Below are 24,543 nucleotides of genomic sequence, written 5' to 3'. Positions count from 1 at the left end.
AATTGGATGAGTAGATGCTGACTAGTGATCAGCTCTGCTGAGTTTTTTGAAGTGCCTATTATTTGAAAACCCCTTTGTTCATCCTTCTCCAGCACCAGCGTGTCTAATTCTCACGTCCTCTGCCAGGCTGGGAAAAGGTAAGAGAGGCCATAAGCCAAGAAGCAGGAGTTTGCTCAGATTGATCCTGGGGTGCCAAGCAGTTTCAGTGGTATCTGCTTGATGTTCTGTCTTATGGCAGAATGGGGAGCGGAGGACGAATCCGTGCCACCTCCAGAGAAGGCCTCATGAACGTGGAAAAACTTGCAGCACCTGACAGGAGCTCTAAGTGTGATGAGCTGTGCTGGTGACTGAACAGCCCACGGAGACAGAGGTGGCTTAGAGCTGGCTCTCACCAAGCCAGGCCTGGGCCGCGTAGTGGCAGGGCTGGCAGTAGCTGCTGCGCCTGCCCTGCCCGTCCTGCAGTAGAAACCTTCGTTATTCGAGGGTTTCCCTTTGACGCGCTTTTGCCTAGCGGTGAACTTGCTAAGCAGGGCCCCCGCATTTTAAAATGGCTTCTGCTTGTGCTGGGGGCTTGCAGGCAGATCTGTGAGCTAAGGGCTTTGTGTTAAAATAAGCATGAAATGAAAAGGGAGAGGAATGTTTTTCAGAGTCTTAGGCAGCGACTTCTGCTACGTCACCTGCTTGCATAGCCTTGCACCACTGGCACTGAGAAGCAAAGCGCGGTGAAGGAGAAGAGGAAAGCTCTTCCTGAGGGGATGCCCAGCACATGTCTTTGCAAGGAAGGGCCCAGCTAGGCTTGAACCAGCCCTGGGGCAACTTGCTGTGATTTAAGGAAGAAGAAATTTCTTAGAAGGCTGGTATGCTAGACTGGGAAAGCCTCTTTTCTGGAAGTGTTTCAATTTGGAGCAGATAGAGGAGAGCGTAAGAGCTTGCTCTGAGAGACCGGTATGGACTGCAGCTACAGGCTGGAGTTGAGGAACTGATGGAATTCAGAGACATCAGAAGTAGGAAAACAATGAGGTGCAATCCACTAAATACACTGACTATCCTTACTGGGAGAGTAACCTTCAGTAAGGACAGCAGACACGTAACAGTGTCTGTTTTATCTGGGTAAGAATGAAGAAAGATGATGAGAACATTGTTCATACTTTCAGAGCTTTGCTGATCTTTTTTTAGTGCAATCCTTAGATTTAGGGTTTGGTTTTTTTTCTTTTTTTTTTTTTATTGCTACTACCCTAAGCTTCCTGTGCCATCGGGCTTCTTGAGAGGTCCAGGCACCTCTGCGCGGAAATTCTTGCTCTTCAGTTTTGCCGTCTGTGCCTCCAAGTAATAATTCAGATCTTACAAGACTTAATTTTAAACTGTTTTATTGGAATTGCCATGAAAAAGTCACATTTAACATTGTCATGCAGCCCTATTGAAGAAGTTTCATTCATTTCCCTGTTGTAATTACGGGGGGTGGAGAAAACCACCAAGCTAATAACATACCACTTTTTCATTTAAAATTTGATTCTTTATATTCTTCCAAACAGTCTCCCATGGTGTGGATGTGAATTCCTAATATGTGTGAGTAATAGCACATTTTATCAGAGACCAATTGCCAGGACCTGCATCTAAGGACAGAGAGCACAGGTCTTATGTGCGCTTATATAGTTGCAGGCAGCTGCATTAGATCTGTCTCTCTCAAGTCTGTTTCTCTAATTTTAAGTAAAATACGGAAAGCAGACAATATTGCGCTGGACTTGGGAATTCTCAGAATAATCCTAATTCCAAGAGTTAACGTTAACCTTTGGATCTGTAAACTAGGGACTTTTTAGAGGTATGAATAGTATTATTGTGGTGGTTATTAGAACACCGTGTCCAGTACTCTGACGTACACTTTTTTTAAGGGGTAGGAGAACTGGGAGCGGTCTCAGGCGTGATCTGACGTCCAGAAAATCATCCTGTAGACGCTTAACGTGCTCATTCTATTAAGTTTATTGAAGAGAAAGTTAAAAAAAAAAAAAAAAAAAAGTTACTTGATCCTAGTCTATAAGTATCCACATGGAGGGAGAGTTTCTGGCAATACAGGGCTTTTTAATTTAGTGGAAAAAGCATAATGTGTTTAATTATTTGGCGGTGAGAGCAATTAACCATTGGAACAACATATCAAAGGATATGGTAGATCTGTCATCTTTGAAACTGTTAATTAAAGACTAGATGCCTTTTAAGAAAAGATGTGGTAATTCAGCCAGAAGTTATGAGCTGGAGGCAGGAATCATTGGAAATTTGATGGCCTCTTTATGCAGGTCATTTTTGATTATCATTATAGCTTTTCTGTCTGTGACCAGTTCCTCACTTTCTGCCAGCGGTGTTCACATGGCAGAGTCATAAGTAGAAGAATCAGTCACTTCCCCGTTTGTTCACAAGGTCACATTATTCAAAAGCAATGTCTAAGAGTACTTATCTGAACCTAGGTTTTAAAAAGTGTCTTTCTTGCTTGCAGCTTTATTTTGCTTTGTTTTTCTTTTTTTCCTTTCTTTCTTTTGCCTGGATTCCTCTTTCTGTTTTGGTGTTTCAGCTGTTGCTCCAGGAGTCCCATAAGAAGAACTGTTTTCCTGCGAGTGGAGCAGCACTAAAACATTGCCACCACAGAGCTTGTAATCTGCTAACTGTGCTCTTGGTTTTCTGGAGCATCTCTTCCAAAACCTGCCTCCTACTTGACAGTTGAGTGGACAGATGCATGGAGAGGTGTGGATGTGGCTAGGTCATCTGTTAAGGATGATGTTAAGGTCAGGAGAACAAAGCCAGTGTAAAATGTCAAATCAGAGTGGCAGCATTTACCCTTGCTCTGTGCTGTTACACTGACTGCTGCAAAAAGTGTAGCACTATAGCAAATTCGGCAGCAGGAGTCCTGGTTGCACGACTGAAGGTGCTAGATGAAACTTCGTTTTGAGTACAAGCTCAAATTGCAGCGTGCCCGAGCTGAGTTGGGATCTGGGAGCCTTTCTGTAGCAATAGGGAGTGTGGTAGCAGGTACAACATTTGCTTGAGTCTCATCGCCTTTTCAGTGGGGTTTTGTAATTTGCACTACATTTTGTGCTGCAATGGCTAGGCTTGCGGTACTTGAGCTAGCTAATTTGAAGCTTGGACAGGTCTTTGTTATGGCAGAGGTGGTGCTCTAGATGAACCTGCAATGTTAGGCAAATACCTTCTTCCACCATGCTTTATTGCTTATTAGGCTAGCAGGTGGAAGACCCAGGCCTATTGTAAGAATTTATTGTGCTAAATGCTGTCTGAAAAGAGAAGGGTCCTTTCCCGTTGTTGCCCGCTCTTCGGAAAGGTCTCTGCAACGTGTTCCTTGTGCATGCTCTGATGCGATAGCCAACGCTCTGGATGTTTCAGGGAATAGGCGTGTTTGTTGCCTTCGTTCATCTTCTCCAGAGCCGTTCAAATGCCTGTGTAAATAGCATCTGATACTTTTCGTTATCTGCAGTTACTTTGGATCTGCCATCTCTGTCTCTGCGATGTAGTCTTTCGCCTTCAAAGGGAACAGTCTTCAACAAGTGAAGGAGCGGCAGGCTGGGAGTGTTGTGCAGTCTTTAGGCAAAGTAACATTATGTGCTAGAGGAGGGGCTGTGTGCTTTTGCTTTGAATGTATGTTCCTATCTTCAAATACAGGTGATTATGCTTGAGAGAGAAAGGAATTAAATTTATTTTCTTGTTTTCCGGATGCCAGCACTCAGTTTAATTTCCTTTTGTTTTCCAGCATGCAAGTAAAGACCCCAAAGAAGGGAGAGACAGCAGAGATCAAAAAGAATCCAAGGAGGAAGGCAACAAAAATATCTTGGAGTTTGGGAAGCCATTGCCGTTGCCCTCTCTCCCGGGCCTTCACCAGTCACTACCTCAGAACCAGAGCTATGTGGCCACCACAAAGTCGCAGACGGGTAAAAAGACGGAGATTAAATCCCTAGCAGCACCCCTCTGCAAAACGTGTGTGTGAGTGAGTGAGTGTGGGATGAGACAGGCTAACAAGGACTGAAACCCCCTCTGTTTGTACTTGCTTATTTATTTTCACTGAATCTCCTTTAAGATTTTCTTTCCTGCTAGCATCAGTGCAACTGCTGATGTAGACCTCTTTTAACAGATGCCATTTCATTTAGCCCCTTTTCTGCAACTGGCCATTTCACTGCAACAAGCGGCTTGGCCTCTTGACTTCCTTGTAGCTTGCGTGTTTTGGGTAGCACGGGGTATATCCTTGCAGGCCTCTATTAAAGTAGCCTCCCAGATGAAGTCCATTAGCTTTCTGCCTCTGTAAGGAGGGCTTACCATTCAGTCCTTACAGGGACATGCTGTTTCTGTGCGGTATAGGTTTTGGGGTGGGATAGGACGGAAGTCAGGAGCAGTTTTAGGTCGAAAGCTTGAGCGTAGATTAGGTGAATGAATTCCTTAGGCTGGTGTCTTGTGCTTCTGCCTGCAGGTGCCTTCCCTTAGCAGTGTGGGGAGGGAACTGTGCTTTGTCAGATACCGCCCATACCCAGGATAGCAATTTGCTCCTCTACTAAAACTCCTTGTTGGAGGGAAAATTTTTATCACATCTGCATGTGTGATATTCTGAAGATGTTTCTGTCAATTATGAGGGACTTTGTATGTCACTGGGACAACTGCTTAGCATGAGCTACAGCTGTGTAAATGAAATTAATTGGGTTAGCAGAATTCTTTTAAGAGAAGACTCTTCATAGATTTTTTTTTGGCGAAATTTCATTATAGTGAGAAATGTAGAAATGTTTTCAAGGAATAGAGACTGTACATCTGCAAAGTGACATTGCTGATGCTAAAGCTAGCTGCTCCCTGCTGTATGCTGCTCTTAAAAGAGCCTACACTATGTATGCTTCCAACGTGTATTCTCCAAAGAGAACATCAGGCTGTGAGATGTGATGGCTGATATGATGAGAAGGCAGGAGGGAGACATACCAAATTAAGACCTGATGAAAGTACTGAAGGGAGTCAAACTGAAACTTTTATAGTTGGTGTGAAATGAGGTTAAATGACAAACACCTCTTTAAGGTGACTTTTCCCTGTGTGTTCTTCAGTTGTTGTGTGATCGCCTTCGTTGCAAGTCAGTATTACTAGTCTTGCAGTATCTATTTGAGCAAGTTGGATTCTATTCAGCCTCCTACGGCATCAGCAAGACTGTCAAACAGAGTCTAATTTAAGGATTTTGATATTATGTATGGTGATGTAGAGGCCAGAAGGAACATGGAGATGATACTCAGAATTTGGGCGAGTTTGCAGCAGCGGCAAGAAGCTCCTGTGTGTTCACGCGCATGTGTCTGTCATCTTTTCATTGACTTGTAAATGACTAGTTTGAGTGGGAAGCCTTTTTCTCTCTCTGTTCGGCATTGGTTCCTGCCCTCAAGTGTGGTTTCCCACAGTACAAGCCTGTGCTTTCTATGCCTTCTTCTTTTCTTTTCTGAGTCCACTTTGAGTTTATTTGCTTCTCTTTTCCAGCTGCTGCAGTATCTCGGAAGAAAAAACGGAGAATGGGAACCTATAGCCTGGTTCCCAAGAAAAAGACCAAAGTGTTAAAACAGAGAACAATGATTGAGATGTTTAAGAGCATAACTCATTCCTCTGCGGGTGCCAAGGTGAGGGGTGCACTGAGCCTGCTGGACATGCTTGTTGTCTCCATACACGTCCTTCATACCGGCACACCAGCCCCCTGCGTAGGCTTAGCAACACGCTGACTTGTTGCTGTCAGCATTTTCCATTCTGAATCTGTGTCTTATCTCTGGCGACAGCGTCCTGTCCTTAGGAGCCTTGCTGGAGGGCTCTGAAAATGGCTCTCTGAGGGTGGCTGTTCAGATACCAGCTTTTAAACGTTTTCCAGTGAATGTTTCTCTTCTGTCTTGTGAGTCAAAAACAAAAACAGCAAAAACAGCACTGGGCCTTCATGGAGGGTTTGAAAATCCCTCTCGGTTCTAACTTCCCTCTCCATTCCTAGAAACCTTCCTTGCGAGCTTGATATTGCAGAGCAGAGCTGCCCTTTGACGCTTAAATTAGGCTGCAGGAGTCTTTTTGAACTGATGACCAGCAGCCCTCCCCGTGATGCCCTGGACAGCCACGAGTCTAGAATGACTCCTCTTGGCTCCTCGTTCCCCACATTGACGGCATGCGGTGACACGTGGCAGGCTCTCCGACTGGGTTTGTTGGCAACATTTAAGAGCTGAGGAGGGAGAAATAGCCAGCTTTCCCTATCAGCTTTCAGGATCCTAGCACGCAGAGAGGTGGTCTGAGTTAGATTCAGTTGCTCTGCGCTGTGAATTGGTGTTGTCTTTGTGTCTCATGTGCTTGATTGACTTTCAGAGTGAAAAGGACCTAGGTGATGCCAGCCCTCATGTGAATGGGGAAAGCATAGATGTAGACTCTGAAGAGGAAGACTCTGATGAGTTGGAAGAGGAGGATGATCACGGAGCAGAACAGCCAGCTGCGTTTCCTGCAGATGATAACAGGACCTCTAAAGACAGTGCGTCTGATGCAGACAATGCCAGAAAGGTATTCGCAAGCCCTGCGCAGGACTTAAAGCAGTGGGATGGGACGCTTTTATATATGTGGGATAGGAAAGAAAGGGGCATGAGTTGAGGAAACTTCTAGGACGTTTTAGCCTGTGAGATGGCAGAAAGCACCAAAGTGAGAGTGAGGTCTTTTTGATGGCTAATTCCTGCTCCCCCCATGTCCCCCAGTCTCCACACTGCTGCATAGAACTCCATGGTTCAGTGTCCTGGTGCAGGACCTCCACCACATTCAGTTATGGGATTCACTGACCCAGTATGAGATGTCTTCCTAATCTTGCCTGTTGCAAGGTGGTAAAAAGCAAAAAAAAAAAAAAAAAAACTGCTTTAAAAATAAATCTTCCCAAGTCATGGAGCAGTGTCATGATACATGGTGCAGGCGTGAGGCTGTTTCTGGATAATCACAAAAGTTAAAACTCAGTTGGAAAGCTTGTTTCTGGGATGGATTTTTTTTCCCTGTGCCTTCTTCATGGATGTATCATTATGGGCATTAAAAGCCTTAGAGTTCTTGTTCTGGAGAGGAACTTCTGTTAGTGCATGCACAGGTTGGGGCTGCATGCTGGGGGAGGGTGTTGCAATCGGAAAGACGGGAGCCCGAGCAGGGCTGTGAGGATGCTCTCCTGTGAGAAACCTGACCTGACTGACGTTCTGTTCTTGGGCAAATGGCGGCTGCAGATTGATGATGGTGAGTCTGAAGAGGAACAAGAGTCTGGAGAGTCTGGGGAGGAGGAGGAAGATGGAGATGAGTCTGACTTGGTAAGCCTGACTGCTAAATGCGTCTTTCAGTCTTCGTGCTGTTAATAATACTTTCCTCTTTGGCAGAAAGGGAGAGAGAAGCACTGTAGTTTCATGTCTCTGACAAAATTCGCTCTCTGAAACCACCCACACATAGAGTATTGTTTTCCAAAGGTGCTTAACCCTGATCTGTGATACAATTAATTGCTTTCTGATGCTAATTAATGGGCTTTTGTTGTTTTCAACAAGGTGTTGACTGCTTTTAATCATTTGAACTTTAGTGGAAATGTTTAAGGGTGCTTAAACTCTTTGGAGGCAGACTTGGCAAGTGGTACAAGCCAGCATTGTTTGTTTTAACAACCTGAAGCTCAGTATGTCTTTTCAGAGTCCAGGTGGAGTTGTTCACAAATCCATTGGCCCAGCCCTCTGCCTAAATTCACATTGTTCTCCCAGTACCAGAGGAGCCAGCAGCCCTCATCAGGAGGGAGACTTACAAATGCCACAAAGAAAAAGACAGGCACTCTCTCAAGAAAGTTGTCCCTTTAGTGTTAGGGCAAGACTGTCACCAGCTGCTGGTGATTTTTACCTTCTGTTTTTTAGATGACCAAGCTACAGCAGGTGAGGGGAACCTGATTTTTTTTTTTTTTTTTTGAAATTACTGTTTATTAATTGTCTGTTTCCTCCCACTCTCCCCTTTACTTTAAAATTTTGCTCCCTTTCCACAGCATCTCAAGTTGAGGAGCCAGCATTTAAGGCACCCCAATTCTCCAGTCACCTTGAGAAAATTCTTGGCTTCATTTTCTTGATGTTTTGAGCTGAAGGTAGAAGTAAATTTAACCAATCAATCATTGAAGCTCTATAGAGTCTTGGTCCTTATTCTCTGACACTACAAGAGCCAGAGAAGACAAACCTGCAGGGGTTATGTAGCCTACCTCTTTCACTGGGTAGTTGAGGGAAGTCTGTTGTTAGCTCAAACTGAAGGTTGATCTTGCAGTCAAGTCCAAACTCCCAAGTCATATCTACACATCCTAGATGTGGTTTGTACTGTGCTCATATCTGAAGTGAGTCAGACATCTCCCCAGACAGGGACTGGCTCAAATGCAAACCTCTCCCCCACAAGCAGTGTGATGCAATTGGTTTAAGCCACGTGACGAGGCACAATCAAGCCCACACGCAGGCACGGTTATCAAGGGCAGTATAGACACGGCCTTAGAGCTACCTCGGAGAACCAGGGCTCAGCATCACCTTTTCCCTCACTGCAGTCACTGTGATAACAGGGCATGGTGCAGCATCGGTTTCCTGCCAAGGTAGGCCATGAAGGTAGAGCTTGATCCAGCCTCTGGTTGAAAGCAGCAGAAGCTTTTTCATAGACTTTGATGGGAAATGGATAGCCTTTAATGAGCTATCAGTTTCAATTCGAACATGAATGTTATTTGAACTTTCAGGCACCCCAACGCTGGAAGGCAGTCTTAATTCCGTGTTACAATGTTGTCTTTGAAAACCCACCGCAGACAACTCTGTTTTCTTCCTTAAAAAACAACCAAAAAACCCAAACGCGGTTTAGTTTCATACATGTGACTGAAGAGGCTGTTACTGTATGATTTGGTTGTGTTGACCTGATATGCTGTGCCTTGCTTAGGGAGGGGGCTGGTCTGATACCGCAGAATGAAATTCCCCAGGATCTGTGCCAATGCCATAAGCTACCTCTTCAGGTACCAGACATATATCTTCGGCATTCTGTAGTCTATCTGTGGAGCAATGTTGATGTTTAAATTTGGGGCGGGGGGGGGGGGGGAGCTTATCTGTGGAGAAGCTAAAGGTGTGCCTGTGCCTACATACTTATATTGCTGAGTGAAGGTGCTCAGATACTACTGTGATGAGCGTGGTATACGAGCCTACATGGAAGAGAAAGTGAAGCATGCACTATTTAAATGACAGGAAATACACCCACATGTGTACTCATGTTTCCTTTTCGGAGCTATAAAGACATCTTAGCACACTTGATTTCAAACCCGTGGTACTTAAGGCCTTTTCACGCAACTTGAGCAGTGTGAAGGGTCTTTAGCATGGGTGCCAAGGATGGCTGGGCCACTGATACCAATATGCCTTACATGCAAATGGCCTCTCTGGTTATTCAGAGTTCTGAGTCCAGTGTCAAGAAGAAGCTGCTGAAGAGGAAAGGAAAGACTGATAGCCCATGGCTGAAACCCACCCGCAAGAGGAGACGGAGGAATAAAAAGAAACATGCTGGTGTGCTAGGTAACTAATTGTGTTTGTTCTTCGACTGCCCAGAAATTAGCCTTCCAGGTAGGGATAAGAGCCTGAGGCCTATAAGGCAGTGAGTGTCTGCAGAGCTCTTTCTTCCTTTGTAACGATAAGTTGTATGGTAAACCAGGGGGTGAACTCGCATCTCGCATCTCGCTTACTCCAGTAACTGCTCCTATGCATATTGTTACAGCAGGATAAACACGAGGTGGCTTTATCCTCCTCTTGTTAGCTTACCCTAGAAATATCCTTTGGTCATGAACTCATGTCCAAAAGAACCATTTGTTTTTTTTTTTTGAGGTAATGAAGCAGGTATGGATACAACCTGTTCTTTTTTTCACTCAAGATTTGTTGCGTTTTGGGTAGGAAGCACTGGGGTCTGTCTAACTTGTGCTCGTTGCAAGTATCTTCCAAACAGCTTATTTCTAGAGCTGCTCTCTCCTCTCTCACACAACGTGAGAGTGTACCAGATCCCTAGTAAGAGACCTTTGTTTTAGAAGATCCAAAAAAGACCTCATGGACTTAAATAAATTATGAGCTAAAGGAGATTGGTTAGATGGAGAGGGAAGATGAAGAAACCACCCTGGAGTGATTTATGATTGCTTTGTGTGGATGTTTGTCCAGGTGAACAGAAGTTGTCTTTGTTTATTCTGAAAGCACCACAAAATTTGTAATTAGCTACTTCTTGCCATCTCATGTTGTAGACATGGTTCAGTTCTTGTTTGATCTAAAATATATAGCACTCTAAAGAAGTTGAAGTGCCTTTTTTTGTCCTCTGAAAGCTGCAGGGTAGGAAAAGCTGGGAGGGGAAAGTAGATCTGATCCTTCGTCTGTAGGAAAAGTAACAAGATGGTAAAATGGTTGGTAGTCTATGGAAGTGAAGCTGTGCCTTTAGCTTCATAATTAAAGTTTCACACTTATCTGTTGCCATCAAGAAGTTTTTCTGTGTTTAATGATTCTTTGAAATAGGCTGTTTTTATCAGCACATCTGCAGATCAGCTGTTTCTGAGCTAAAGGACCACGTTTCAACTACTGGGCTGTTTCTGGGGTTTTTGTCAGTCATCTAACTTGCTCCAGTTACTCTTTCTTAGGAAGAGGTGGGGGCCAATGAAACCCTTTCAGAGGAAATAGCTAGTACTTCATTTCAGGTGCAGGCTCTCTTTCAGCCCCTTAAATAAAGGTGGCAGCCAGTCTCTCAGGCTAACACAAGCCTCTTGGCCAAGCCTGAGTGGGAGAAGCAAACCAGGAGAGAAAGTGAAGCCAGGCAAATGTGAAGAGATTCACAATTGCCAGGAAGGCTCCAAGGGATCCCCTGTGCAACCTCTTTCCAGCAGCAACTTTGTTCACTTAGAGCCAGAACGCGGCTTTTAAGTTTTCTCCTCCCGTTAAGCTGAATGTCACCTGCCTCCTCCTCTTCACAAAGTACATTATTAGCCGGTTTGCTCTGCCTGGCCTGAGTGTACCTAGAGCCCTTTGCAGCAGGTTGGAGACAGGAGAATGCGCTGAGCCTGGGTGAGCCTGGTTTCATCCCTTCCTTGTGCCATTTGAGCTTCTGCTGCTGATGCAGTACGGCAGCAGGCAGATGTGCCTTTCAGAGGCAGAACTTACTTGCCTCAATTTATTCTTTTTGGTTACCTACCTAAGTGGAAGTGGAAAATCTCTCCGATCAGACAGGGAAGGAAATAAGAGATAAGAGATCAATTGTGCCATGTATGCCCAGATGTTACATTTTCATAATTCTATGTGCATCTGTACTCATAGTCTCTCTGAGGAGCCTGCATGCAGCCTGCTTGGTTGAATGTGGCCTTTATACTCACACACACACGCGCACAATATTTTTTCCCTTTCTTTTTTTTTTTTCTTTTTTTTTTTTTTGGCTATGTAAATATACGTATGTTTTAATTTAGGTGCTGAAGCCTATAAATCATCTTTGGGAGGCAGAGAGGGATCTATCCAGGAGAACAGTATGGAGTACATGGAGGTATCTCTTGATTCCTTGGATCTCCGAGTGAAGGGAATTCTATCTTCACAGTCGGAAGGTGAGTGTCAGCTTTCTAAATATGGCCATGTACCATTTTGGTTCTTTGTTTCCCTGGTCTTATCCTGTGTATTGAGTTGATGCCCCCTGGTGGCTGTTACTGCCAGAATTTGAAGCAGTGCCTCGGTGAAGAGGTGGCTGATCACGCAGCGCGGAAGCATGGGTGCTTTGTTATCCTTGGGCCTGGTGGTCTGCATGGTGAGGTTCGAAGAAGGGAGCCCAGTTCCGGTGGGAGCTGTGGAGCTGAGTCAGTGTTTGACTTAAAAACACTCCTGATGAAGGATGCAAGCTGTCTGTCCCCAATCTCTCCGTCCCGTTCTGCCGCTCCGCTCCCTTCCTTGGACGACACTTGTTTAGCATCTCCTCGAATCGTTACCTTACCCAGGCAAGCCAGTGCCCTGAGTGTTAACTTCTTCAACCCTGGGAACGTGCTGTGCTTGTTACAAGATGTGGTGGGATGGATCGCGCTGATCGGGACTTAGAGAGGAGGGACAAATGCTACTTCCTTGGGGGAGGAAAGTGAAGGGAGTGTGGCCATAGGGCTATCTGGTCGCCCGCTCTGGGCACACCCCCGTGGCGAGCAGGCTGCTGTTCCCAGTGCTGAATTTGTCCCGGCTCCAGTGCTTCGTCACTGAACCAAATCCCGTCTGTTTGTCCCCTGTCATTCTTTCACTTTCAAAGGTTGTGTGGCTCTTTTGATAGAGGTGCATCACAGAAACGGTGGGAGTGTTCACCACTAAGGGAGGGTCAGGATGGACGATGGATGCTTTCACCAGAGCCTCTGGATGTCAAAAAGATTATGAAAGTGACAGCTTGGAAGGCAAGGAAAGAGCTTTGTGATTTGTGGTCCTAGAAAAAGCTCTTATGTGTTTGAGAACTTGACAGGATTTTACATGAAAACTGCAAGGACCTTCCCTCCGCTTGTATGTCTTGAAATATCCCATCCCTTCTCTGAGCTTGGTCTAGCAACTTGTTGGCTAAAGGAAACTCCTTACACGATGAAAAGGAATTGTGCTTGGTGGGTAGAATCATATCCATGGGCAGATGTCTGGGGGTGGTGGTGGGAAATGCTGCTTTTGCCAGGGCAGCTAAAGAAGAGTCTTCCTCAGGAATGGTTTGAGTCTTCGAAACTTTGCTGCAAAATATAGCTCCCCTTTCCAAAGTTTCAAACATAGCAACATGCTTCCTTCTCACTGGGGACCCAGTTGCCTAATAGGCATGGGTAGAAAAAGCTTGGGATGCTTTGCGGTGAGCCAGCCCAAAGACAAATGTTTGGGGGTTTGTTTTAGGTAAATAAAGGATTGCAAGAAATGTTACAACTATGTAGGATTAAAATCAATCTCTCTGTCTTTATGCTAGGGTTTTGTAATCGTGGGTAACCTAGAAATTGAGTTGAATTCAGAGAAGCTGCAAGAACGTTCACTCTGTGGTCCCAAACTGGGCTTCAAGCCCCCTTAAAAGCCTTTATCAACCTTTAAAAAGGTTTGTAAATGTTTAAAATTTGAGAATGTCAGGGAAAGAGATGAGGAGAAAGCAGGAACATCTGAACATCTCGCTTCTTTCTTTCCCTGGTTTGTTCTCTTTCCAAAAAAATATTTCTTTGTTGGCTGAGACCAAATAGTCCCAGAAATTTTTTGTTCTCCATCTGTGTAATAAGCCTCTGCAAACAGAAGTTTGTGCTTTCCTGATCTTCTCTATTTATCGCTGCAATAACTGTTCAGGTTTCAAACTCCAGGTGGTTTCCTACCAATTCCCTGGTACCAGAGCTCAGTGTTGTGGGGTGGGTAGGGAGGAGAGTCAGACTGATAACTTGGTGCCTCACTGTTGATTTTCTTTGTTGGGGTTTTCTCAGGATAAACTGTTCTTAACTCTGTTCTTGAATTCAGCGCTGAAATCTGTAGTGTGGCGGAACTTAGCAAAGTACATAATGCTTTTGCAGACTCCATCCAGTGTGAGCAAGGGATCTTTTTACATGGTTCAGATAATGCCTTTAAAGCATTTGAGAACATAGAACAGGAGATGCCACAGGTGGTGTTGACAGACTGCGTCCTTTCTCCTGGAAGCGAACTTCACAGTTGCTTTGCTCTTCTTTTGTGCTCTAGGTCTTTCCAATGGCCCTGAAGCAATGGAAGTTGATGGTCTCCAGGAAGTGCCCCTCTGTAGCTGTCGAATGGAAACCCCCAAAAGCCGAGAGATTACCACGCTAGCCAACAACCAGTGTATGGCAACGGAGAGCGTGGACAATGAGGTAGGAGCCTGTCTTTCAGCTTCTTGCAGACTTCTCCTGTGGAGAGAGAAATAAGAAAAGCTGTGCAGCTGCCCAGCGAGGTGTTGTGCTGGGAGCGTGCGTCAGGTCATGCAAAGGCTCTGTAAGCCTGCGAGATTGGGAATCCACTAATGTATGTGAATGGCAAGACAAACACCTCACTCCTGCAGCTGGGGGCTCCAGCACTCTGCATGTAGCACACAATCAAATTAAAGCCACTCTAAAGTGAGGAGGTAGTGCTTATCTGCGGTGCTAGCTGGAGAGGCATCGGATGGATCTCTTCTGCTTGTCCTGGCCTGTGTGGCTGGATCAAGTTGATGTTAGCAGACGTACTTCAGGCCAAGTGGACTAAAATACATTAGCATGCATCAAAGTGAGAAAATCCAATCAGAGCAAGCTTGGAGTTGGTTTCCCTTGACTACAAAGGAGCTGATGCAAACCTTTTCGAAGCCAGCCCTTGAGCTTCTGGAACTTGGCATGCTGTCCGCCAGCTCAGTCTCTCCCAGCCTTCCTCTTTCCTCCTCCCCCGAAGAGGCTTCTGTTACAAAGCTTCCTATGTGCTGGCAACCCTGCACAGCCTCCAGGTCTGGCTGACTGAAAATGCCTGCACTTGATGACTTTCAGTCGATTACAGCTGGGCTGGTTGGGCTTTACTGGTCCCCAGAAGTGTGGAAGTAAGTGGCAGAAGTGACTCCCTCCTAGAGTTTGGAAAGTAAGTTCAGGACAGAAGCAAACTCTTTCGATCCTCCTTTTACTGGAAGGCACTCCTGTTTCTTTTAAGCTTCAGCTGAGCTGCAGTCACACTGTACCACTCTGATACTTGCTGGTAGAAGGACAAGTAGTCAGAATCTTCCCAGTCCTTCTGTAGGATCTCAGGAGAAGGGTGGGTGGATGGAGGGAGGCAGGGAGGAGAGTAATGAAATTTAGAGCCCAGTTCTACTTCTGTTAGTGTGTGCCGTTATCCTATAGAGAAAGGAATTTCCAAAGCATGGCGAGCAATATTGATTTATTAAAGAGAGAACACCCTGGAGACTTGGAGAGAGGGGGACTAGTGTCCCATTCTCCAGAGTTTCAAAACAAACAACAATATATGAAAGGATTTTTCTTGTATGCGGTTGTTTGATGGTTCTGTCCCCAGATAAATTAGAGAGAGGAATAGCGAAGGCCATGCTTTGTTAGATTCTTTTTCGTGGAGGGATATTAACTGACTCATAGATGTTATAAGGATATTATATGTATGAAGAGTAGATTCTCCAGACTGTCTTGTCCTTGGATAATGTTCTAAATAGTTATGAGCACCCTGCTGTACTCTCTAATGACTGGAAAATAGCAATTCATCGTTTCATACTTTTTAAAGTTTTTGACAAATAATATAAAGTGTGACATAATAATACAGGGAGGACTTCTTCACACAGACAGTGCAACTTCTCACGCGTTCAGTTCATAATTTGCTCAGTTCAGAAGTAAAGTAAATGGAATTGTCCTCTTTTCTGCCACTCCTGCAAACTCTGGGATCTGCGTTAACAGTGATCACTCTAGCCAAGGTGTCACCACAACAGGTAGACCTTGCAGCTGGAATTTGGGTAACTTGAATCAGAGACGCAATAGGAGTGATTCGGGAAGCCGGGTTAAAATCTATTTCTTTTCTCTGCGGTGGTGTTGATTCTGGAGTCCAAGTGCAGTTTTAAAAATAAAATAAAATAAAAAAAAAAATAAAAAAAAGGAAGGGACTCTAGTTATGCTGAGAACAAGCAGCAGGTAGAACCTCAGCTGGACAGAGAGGGACAGTTGCAGTCTGCTAGTGATGAGTTGGCACCGTGTTGGTTTCTGACTCTTCGATCATGGCGGCAGCGCACGATAAACCCTGCGCAGATTTTTGTAGGGACGTTTCTTTGTAACAGCCTGTCATGTTTAAATTTCTAGTTTTTTAAAAGTCCTCTGTTAAGGATCCGGAGAAAGCAAGGTTTTATAAAGAGGGACTTACAGAACCCGAGCAGTGTTGTGTCATGCTAGCAGGTGGCAACGAGAATGTGAAAGTATATAGAGGTATGAATGGGGGCTGTGGAAGGAAGCACTGACCTTTCGGATGCAGCAGAGCAAGTAAGACCAATGGGGAAAAGTGAACCCCGATTACAGAGCCTGCTGTCGTTCCTAGAATAAGGCGGCACAAGAGAAGACAGTTTTGTTAAGCCCAAAGTTGTACATCCTTTGGTGAAATCCTTTGGAAAACATACTCAAAATGTGACTTTAGCTGAGCTCTGGTGAAAAGCCGGGCTGTTTGTCCCTGTGGTCTGGGCAGGGGCCAGCGCTGGAACCAGTACAGACGAAAACTTAGCTGGCAATGAAAAGCTATTATTTTCCCCTTTTTCTTCCTGTGAGTTATGCATTTGAACAGTAACAAGATTTAGTGCATATGGTCTTGTTCTCTTGGTCACTGACACCCGCTCTTCCTGGCAGAATAAGAGCGTTTGTTGGTGAGTCAGGCCCAGGGGACTGCCCGTTCTGTGGCTGCTTGACTGTTGCGTATTTCCAGTTACGATTTTTCTTGCAAGGAGCAAACGACTCTGGTCCACATGCATGTTAGTTAGTAAATGATGCATTTCTTCCTGTGAGAGCAGCTTTCACAGCTTCCTGCTGCACTGCTAATGCTCTCTGGCACACATCTGAATTACTGTGAAAAAGCCAGGGCTCATCAAGGCAGCGTGCAAAATCTTCCTCCGCACAAGCACAGAGAGTGTTTTGGTCTCCAGTAATTTCATTTCCTTTAATTTCTCCTGTTCCAGCTGGGCCGATGCACAAACAGTGTGGTTAAGTATGAACTGATGCGCCCGTCTAACAAAGTCCAGCTTTTGGTGCTGTGTGAGGACCATAGAGGGAGGATGGTGAAACACCAGTGTTGCCCTGGCTGTGGATACTTTTGCACTGCAGTAAGTCCGTGCTCTCAATCTAGGGAAGGGGGTACCTGTCACAGTAGGTGAAAGAGTTGAAGGTGGAGATGTACCTGAAGGGGTTTACTGACTTCCTGGCATAAGCTCCACCTCTTTCCACAGCAAGTCAGACGGTGTTTTGTTCAAGAGGAATGTATGTGAGGGTAGCTGAAGTTGTTACCTTTAACGCGCTGGAGACCCCAAGAGATGTTACTGCCTGGTTTTCGTTGTGATTTCGCACAGTGGATGTCTTGCCTTAGGAATTTCTCTGGAGTGAGGTTTTTTTTTTTCCCTGGCTCTGCACAGGTCAATCACATCAAAAGTTACGTTAGCCTGCTTTGTAAATCGGTCTGTGTACGCAAGGTGGCTCTGTCCCATGGCCTGCTCACGAGGGTTTAGATGGGGAACCTACGTGATGGCATTGGAACAAGACAGTGCTTCAGATCTCTGGCTGCTTCTTCTACCTCTGCCACCGAGGCTTCTAATAGCTTTGGCCCAGTCCTTTTAAGTTATCAGTGTCCTAATTTCCCTGTTGGTAAAGCTGACAAAACACCAGTTTGCTGCCTCACAGGGTGATGGGGGAACTTAGTTGTCTGGTGTTAGTGAAGTGCTTTTTAAGATGACTCAAGGAAAGATGCTACAGTAGTCTTAGACATTATTGTAATACATGGAGCCATCATGAGTTTTCATGCTGAGTCAAAGATCATTTTAAAAAATAAAATCCTCAAAACCCTTAAAGGCATTTTGCAAAGCTGAAATAGAGATAACTAGGTTTCTTTGGCGAGCCATGAATTCAGGAGAAAAGAGGGTTTTAACTAACCTTTCCTTAAAAGCTCTCACATCTCTAAATGACGCGTCATAGTTCACAGAGGTGAGGCTAGGAGTGTTTGAGTCTGTGCTGTCCGTCACTAATAACGCAGAGCACAGGAGGGCTTTAGGTAACGTTGATGTCATCTAGAAATGAATTCTGGGGTACCTTCAGTTCGGTTCAGAGGACTTTGCTGGAAAGGGGGAAAAAAATTTAAGAAATGTAGCTCAAGTCTGTTGAATGAGCAGTTGGCCACCTTACTGGGGATTAAACAGCACATAGATCTTTAGGGCTGGTCCAAGCATAGAAGCCGCATGCTTTTGGTTATGTTAGATTAACAGCTGACGTAATTACATTAGTCTAGTTCCCTTGGACGGTGTGAGTGCAGCTTTGTTAGGTAGTTTTAATGCTGGCTCAGCGCACAGATACAAAGTTTTCCTTGGCAGTTTTGGGGAAGTCTTTACAGTACACTGGCACATCCAGAAACATAAGCAAGACCTTCAAGTGTTAGAGGAGAGAGCTGGGAATTGGGACTTCTTGGTTCTGTTTCCCAAGTGCAGTTGGAACTTGCCTTGCAGTCCTTAGCTAAATGAGTTTTGTCCCAGTACCTTGGTTTTATTCTCTTCTAAGGCAGTGGCGGTGTTGGCTTACTGTATTGGAAGAGGAAGGGACAAGAGTGGTGAGGAATGAAGTATTTTAAGAAATCTGCAGATGAAGCACATAGAAGTGGGAAGGCACGTGGTGACCGAGGTGTGAATTTCTTCTGTGTGATTTTTCTAGGGCACTTTCATGGAGTGTCAGCCTGAGAGCAGCATCTCCCACCGCTTCCACAAGAACTGTGCCTCCCAGGTCAACGACATGAGCTACTGCCCACACTGCGGGGAAGAGGCCTCAAAGGCGAAGGAGGTAACGATAGCAAAAGCGGACACAACTTCGACAGTGTCGCTGACCTATGAGCAGCAGAAACCAGCAGCTGTGGAGGGAAGGGCTGACACCACGACGGGGAGGTGAGCTTGGGAGCGCGTGGCAACCTCAAGCCTTGCCCTGGACTTTGCTTTGTGTTTGAACCCTTGTGCTCCTCCTGATACAGCAAAGTGTTTTCTTACCCTGCTCTGATGGGCCAAACTCTGCTGTCGTAACATGCAAGCATATTCTTTGTTACTCACTATGAGAGGAGCACAGCCGCGCAGGGAAAGCCGGGATAGCGGGGTTGAGGTGGGTTGGTGAGGTGTGAAGGTAGGGAGGCATGGAAGTTAATACAATTCCTGCCTCCTGTTGTTAGGAATGGAATAATAGTGGAATGGCTTGACATTGCCAGGTCTTGTAAAAAGGTAGGGAAATGTATGTGGTGCCTAGCATGGCATGTGACTCAAAGCAATCAGGACATGTATGAAGAGAGAATCAAAACACAGAGGAAAACAAAAATCAAACCATCCCTGTGCTGGGCTGTTCTCTGAGAAGTGCTTTGATCTTCCATGTGATCTGATCTCGTTCTGATGGCGTTTATGACTTGCAGGAAGTGGGGCAGTGTCCTCAGGCCTGTTTTCCTACATTTCCAGTTGCAAAGGGTACATCTGAATGTAATCAGAGGGCAGTGCAGCTCCTGTTCAGGGCAAGTTCTTACCGAAAAGGCTGTAAAATAACATTGGTTTGTGTTTCAAATTCACTTAAGCTGTCTGCATTTAAAACCCATTTCCTTTTCTTCTTTGGCATAAGATATGCATACTCTTGTCTATTTTTAATGGTTATGCTTTGGCTGTCTCTCACTTTTTCTCTTCAGTGGTACTGGAACGCGGTTGTCTGAGGAAGATAAGCCAGAAAGTTCAGCTGCCGAGGTGTTTGACATGGCTGGGTCTTCAGTTTTTCCAAAGCCCACTACTAGCCTCACCCAGGGACCAGTTAAAGAAACTTTGGAAAGTGCCCTGATTGCTCTGGATTCTGAAAAGTAAGAGAAGGCCTCAGCCTCTCTCCAGTTCTAGCACGGTTGCTTGGCCTAGAGAAGACTGAGATGTAGTTTCTTTGGATTTTGGTCACACTTGGACTCAGTGTATTTTTGCTCGCTTCAGTCATTCATCACCCCCAACAGATTACTGATCCAAGAGAGCAGTTACAGCTCTAGATGTCTTGCTGATTTGTCTGGGGGCATTAGTTTTTCACTGGCCCTCCAGTGGCAGCTGTGACTACCAGGAATTCCCACTCACAGTATTAAAATCCAGAATTTGTTAATTAGCACTGCTGAGTAGATACAGCCCTAGATAGAACAAGGCTGTAATGCTTTAACCTGCAAGTCTGAAGATACCCTTCTGGAGAGCTGACGTTCCTGGGTTTCGCTGGCGTTCTGGAGCTGTGCCCTAGGAGCAGAGTTTGCCATGCGCATGGTGTCATAGTGGGGTAGGCTGAAGTGCTGGGAATGTTCTTCAGTAAGTATTAGTTACACCTCTTTCCCTGCTCTTACAGACCCAAGAAGTTACGGTTCCATCCGAAGCAGTTGTACTTCTCTGCTAGGCAAGGAGAACTGCAAAAAGTGCTGCTTATGCTGGGTAAGTGACTCTTCCGCTGGACGTCGTGTGTTTGGCAGTACTCCCAGCTCCGGCCAGACAGTTGCTGGAGTCCAGTTCCCAGCATGGCAGCACGTCGTATTCCCATTGCCCCTTCTGAGTGGTGTTGGAAGAGAAAGCCACTTTTGCAAGTGGCCATTTGAAATGGCTTCACCTTGCTCTGAAACGTGGACTTGCTCCCAGCTTGCTTTTGAATTTGGACACAGTTTCAGCCAGAGACAGATCTTCTGTCCTCAAGTGACCTACGCATGATTTTCCAGTCCGACAGAACTTTACCCTCCTCCATGCAGTGGGATAGTTGGGTTTGTGCATCCAGTAGGGATGCACAAATATGGAAATGTGTTTAAGTTAGGACCCATCAACAGGAGAGCAGAAAGGAAGAGACCTTCAATCCATAAGGCTTCAATACGTACAGCTTTTTTGGGGGTGCATAATTGTCTGTCACCAGATGACTTCGAACTGTTGATATTTCTTTTGTCAACAAATATTCCCGAGGAATCTCCCCGTATGAAGGACACAGTGTTTCCTTGGGATCGTTTTCTTTTCACTCTAGTACTTTGCAGTATGGGTTTTTTTGCACATTTTCTAGTTTTTTTTGTTTATCAAATTCTTCTTTTTTCTTCTAGCAAGTGTTAGCTTCATTGTTTTTGTCTTTAATAGCAACAAAATGTTATTCATTGCTATTTAACTATGGCTTCATATGCAGCATGTTATCATGCCCAGACATCTTTGTCTGGCTGTCATCATTATCTGTCAGTCTCTGCACAGCTGTGAGAATTGCTGGCCAGATCCCTAGCTGGTGTTAGCTGGAGTAGCTCCATCCGCTTTGGAGCCCTGTATTCTCAGGGATGCAAAGGAGATCACTAATGCTAAGAGCAGCTAATAGTGGTCCTGAGGCAGAAAAGGCCAGGCGGTACTGACTCCTCATTGTTTCTGATTTCCACAAAGCAGCAAATGTTTTCTTTTTATCCTTCTACGTTGTTAATTGCTTTTGTTGCTATGAGCAATTGGAAATTGCGAATCTAAGGGAGATGGAGATGGCTAACAAAAATAGCAGATACCTGCCTGAGCTCTACAAATCTAGTGGTTGTTTTTCGTTCTCTAGATGGGTCATCACACTGTGGATTTCACTAAAAAGTTCTGGCAGAAAGGAAAATGCCGTAAAGGTAGTGAATTCCATGTTTTTTCTGAAGTCCTTGGCTTGAGGACTGTCGGGTACTGAATGTCCATCAGGCTACCCTGAGAGCTTTCTTACTTGGGTGTGTAGTGAGTCATGAGAAGAGCTGAGTGTGGGCTGGGAACAACTCCTTTAAGAGCCTTTAGCTGAGGCCTTCAAGTTCTCTTGTTGTTTTTCTCTAATCTCTGAACTGTGGTTGAAGGTGTCTCTGTTCTGTTTTACAGTGGATGGAATCGACCCTAATTTTAAAATGGAGCATCAGAGTAAGAGAACCCCTCTTCATGCTGCGGCTGAGTCTGGCCACGTGGACATCTGCCACATGCTGATTCAGGTTTGTCTCCACTTAATGTTTTTCTGAACAAACAGCTTTCTATGGTTTTTGGTCTCCTGCCCCACATAGCTGAAGAACACTTGGAAATTAACCCTGAAACTTCCCTCCTGTAAAAGCTTCGTTCTCAGGGTGTGCTGAGGGTGGAGAGGTGGAGAGTAGCATGAAGACTTGGATGACGTGACTGAAGCTTTCTAGGCTGTTCTCCAAGCGAGCTTCGCTGTCCAGACAGCAAGCATGCAAAGCGTTGATGTAGGGTGCTTTGGAGCACGTGGGAACTTACATGCCTGACACACCTGGCAGTTCAGTACGCTGCCCTGCCGGATGTGCCAGCGCAGGCTATCCACTGGCGGCCTGCAGGTGATCTGCAAGCTGCTGCCAAAGTTAACTCTTTGCAGTGGTGGTTAGGCTCTGGAGCATGTCTGCTAATAGACTCCATCTTCCTCTATTGTCAAAAAGGGAGCGCCCCAGCAGGATTTTCCTTTACGGTGAAAATATCCTGCAGGTCAGAATAAGAGAAAGAAAGATGTATATGTGGCTCACCGTCTGAGGACGGTGAATTTGGACTCTGTGAATAAGAGAAGACAGTCGGAAAAAGTAGAGGTGTTCTTCCTGAACCTGCTCCAAAGTGGTATGGGGAAAAAAAGGACTTTCAAAAGATTCTGAAAATTTATTTATGTATTTTTGTATTGGCATACATCATCATGAGTGACTGGCAGTATGTTTTGTTTGCCCTGTGTGACTGGGAAGCCTTAAAGGGATTTTGAGAAAGGGGCAATATCGCTATCTCTGAAAATGAGCCTGCTGAGATGCTGATTTGGGCATTCAGAATCAAAGTTCGAAGTGCTGCTTGAAGACGTAGCTATGGGCCAGCTGCTGCTTTCACTCATTAGAGTTATTGCGTGTGAAGACAATGGAATGACTTGCATGTTTTGCAAGACATTGCAGATAATTTCAACTGAGTATCAGAAGGGTTAGTTTGTTTCCAAGGTCCTTCGTCGTCTTGTCTGTTCCCTGACGTCTGGCTACTGCAACTGCACCGTATTTGGCCGGGAATGTCCCCAGCTCGCTAAACTTGAAATGCCTCTTCTCTGGCCTGAATTGTTGCAGCTATTTAAAAGTAATCAAAACAAATGCATTCAGTGGGAGGCACCTGGAAGCAAAAGGGCCATCTCCTCATGCCGGGTCAGCCTGAGTCAGCAAGTTGGTGCTGTAAACAGGTCTTTGCTTCGCACATAGATGCGCACTCAACCTGCCAAGGGTTGTGCTGCCTCTGAAGCAGAGAGTTTGAGATTTTCTTTCGGTTTTTAAGTGTTGCGTGAGTTACAGAGTTAAACCAAAGACTTACCGCAGTCAATATACTTGACTCAGTAGTGTTTTGGAAAAGAGTAAGATTTTTGTCCAAGGCGCTCCGTATTGAACTAAATGTATTCTCTGGGAAGACTGTAGAAACGTTACCATTGATTTCAACAGAAATAGCTAATTACCAGAATTTTTTAGAACTCCTGCCTCAGTTGCCACCAGCAAGTTGTTCCAACTGCTTGTGACAGTGGGAAGAACTGATTGTTTTGTTCTTCATGTCTGTAGAAATGATATATCCAGGAAAACAAAGCTCCTGCAATAAGGAGGAGGTTGATTTTTGCAGAAGCGTTGTGCAAATAATGTCCAGAAAGCAGCACTCCAGAATGAATTAATAACAAGAGCTGTTTAACACCAGCATTTGGCTTCGTTATGCCCTGGTTATTGGCTGTTGCAGGCGGGAGAGAGGGCAAGCAGTGTGTGCTGCTTCCCAGAAGAGGTGAAGTTTGACTGCCTTCTTTCCTATTTTTTTTTTCTTTCCTACTTTATATGGCTCAATTTCAGAAACAGCTTGCTGCTAAATCTGTATTCCCACATCCTTCCTCTGCTAAACGGTAGTGATTGTAATTGTCCTTGTATCTGCCTTGGCCTCTTAACAGGCTGGTGCTAATATAGACACCTGCTCGGAGGACCAGAGGACTCCACTGATGGAAGCAGCAGAAAACAACCACCTGGAAACTGTGAAATACCTTATCAAGGCTGGAGCGCTAGTAGATCCTAAGGTAGGAGTTTGTGCCTTATCTTTTAGCCCTGAAGAAGCCTCTGTCAGGCTTTAAGTCTTGGGGGAAGTGCAGAGGAAGAGGGGAGATGGACTTTGTCTTGGGTGCGGAGGCTTGGAAAGGCTGTGGTTGTTAGCAGTGTCATTTTAATGACAGTCCAGTGGGCTAGCTGTGAGCAGTTTGGGGCCAGTGCTGTCACTTGCTACATCAGTTTACAGCACCCAGTGTGGCAGGCGTTTGATCCCGTATGGAGTCTCTAGATAGTGGTGTCACAAAACCATTTGATGATTTTGGACTTTACTGATTTCAAGGTTTCCTTCTCTACAGACTTTAATGAGATTTTGAGGGTGACATTTTAAAATGTGCTGGTAATTAGGTGCTTGCAAAGCCAGCACAAATGACAGAGGAAACTTTGCTTTCCAAAGGCCTGATGTGCAGTTTTTTTGCAATCCCGCTGCAGTGGCAAAATTGGACACCATCTTTAAACTCTCTACCCTTTAATTTAAACAAATACAATAAAATGCAGCTGTCTGTTTGCCTTTAACATGCTGTGGTTGCTTTGCAATCTTGGAAAATATACAGATCGTTTATTAGTCCCATAAATCAGATGCTATTTGGAACACAGGAACCCTCCCTGCGTGAACTTTGTATTGTTACAACCTGCCCCTGTTGGCTCACTCCTCGGGTGTTGCTGTGGAGAACAGCAGCAGAGATGGGATGCTCTGGTCGCTGAGGAGCGGGCTAGGGCCAGGAGGCTTGCGTGAGCTATTGAATGCAGTCCACCTGTGAGCCTTGGATAGTTCTCAGGAGGC

The 24,543-nt window shown here is 45.2% G+C and overlaps 1 protein-coding gene across 44 annotated transcripts in view; it reads left to right on the top strand.

The window, feature by feature from the left end:
- The window catches only part of EHMT1 (euchromatic histone lysine methyltransferase 1), a 128,895-nt gene that overhangs the window by 79,727 nt on the left and 24,625 nt on the right, over positions 1–24,543 (top strand). For 31 of the 44 annotated variants that reach the window (XM_068914305.1, XM_068914300.1, XM_068914325.1 and 28 more), the window contains 13 exons: positions 3,749–3,926; positions 5,491–5,627; positions 6,346–6,534; positions 7,227–7,307; positions 9,425–9,545; positions 11,459–11,590; positions 13,692–13,837; positions 16,639–16,782; positions 18,371–18,597; positions 19,371–19,535; positions 20,048–20,130; positions 21,550–21,656; positions 23,612–23,734. In XM_068914305.1, coding sequence (XP_068770406.1) covers positions 3,749–3,926; positions 5,491–5,627; positions 6,346–6,534; positions 7,227–7,307; positions 9,425–9,545; positions 11,459–11,590; positions 13,692–13,837; positions 16,639–16,782; positions 18,371–18,597; positions 19,371–19,535; positions 20,048–20,130; positions 21,550–21,656; positions 23,612–23,734 — 1,833 coding nt within the window. The remainder of the gene's footprint in view (positions 1–3,748; positions 3,927–5,490; positions 5,628–6,345; positions 6,535–7,226; positions 7,308–9,424; positions 9,546–11,458; positions 11,591–13,691; positions 13,838–16,638; positions 16,783–18,370; positions 18,598–19,370; positions 19,536–20,047; positions 20,131–21,549; positions 21,657–23,611; positions 23,735–24,543) is intronic. The other 13 variants (XM_068914329.1, XM_068914326.1, XM_068914337.1 and 10 more) reach the window with 1 other exon arrangement.

The sequence above is a fragment of the Struthio camelus genome, chromosome 20 (assembly GCF_040807025.1).
Source record: "Struthio camelus isolate bStrCam1 chromosome 20, bStrCam1.hap1, whole genome shotgun sequence".
In the NCBI taxonomy this organism is placed as follows: domain Eukaryota; kingdom Metazoa; phylum Chordata; class Aves; order Struthioniformes; family Struthionidae; genus Struthio; species Struthio camelus.
This window is presented reverse-complemented; position numbering and strand designations above follow the sequence as displayed.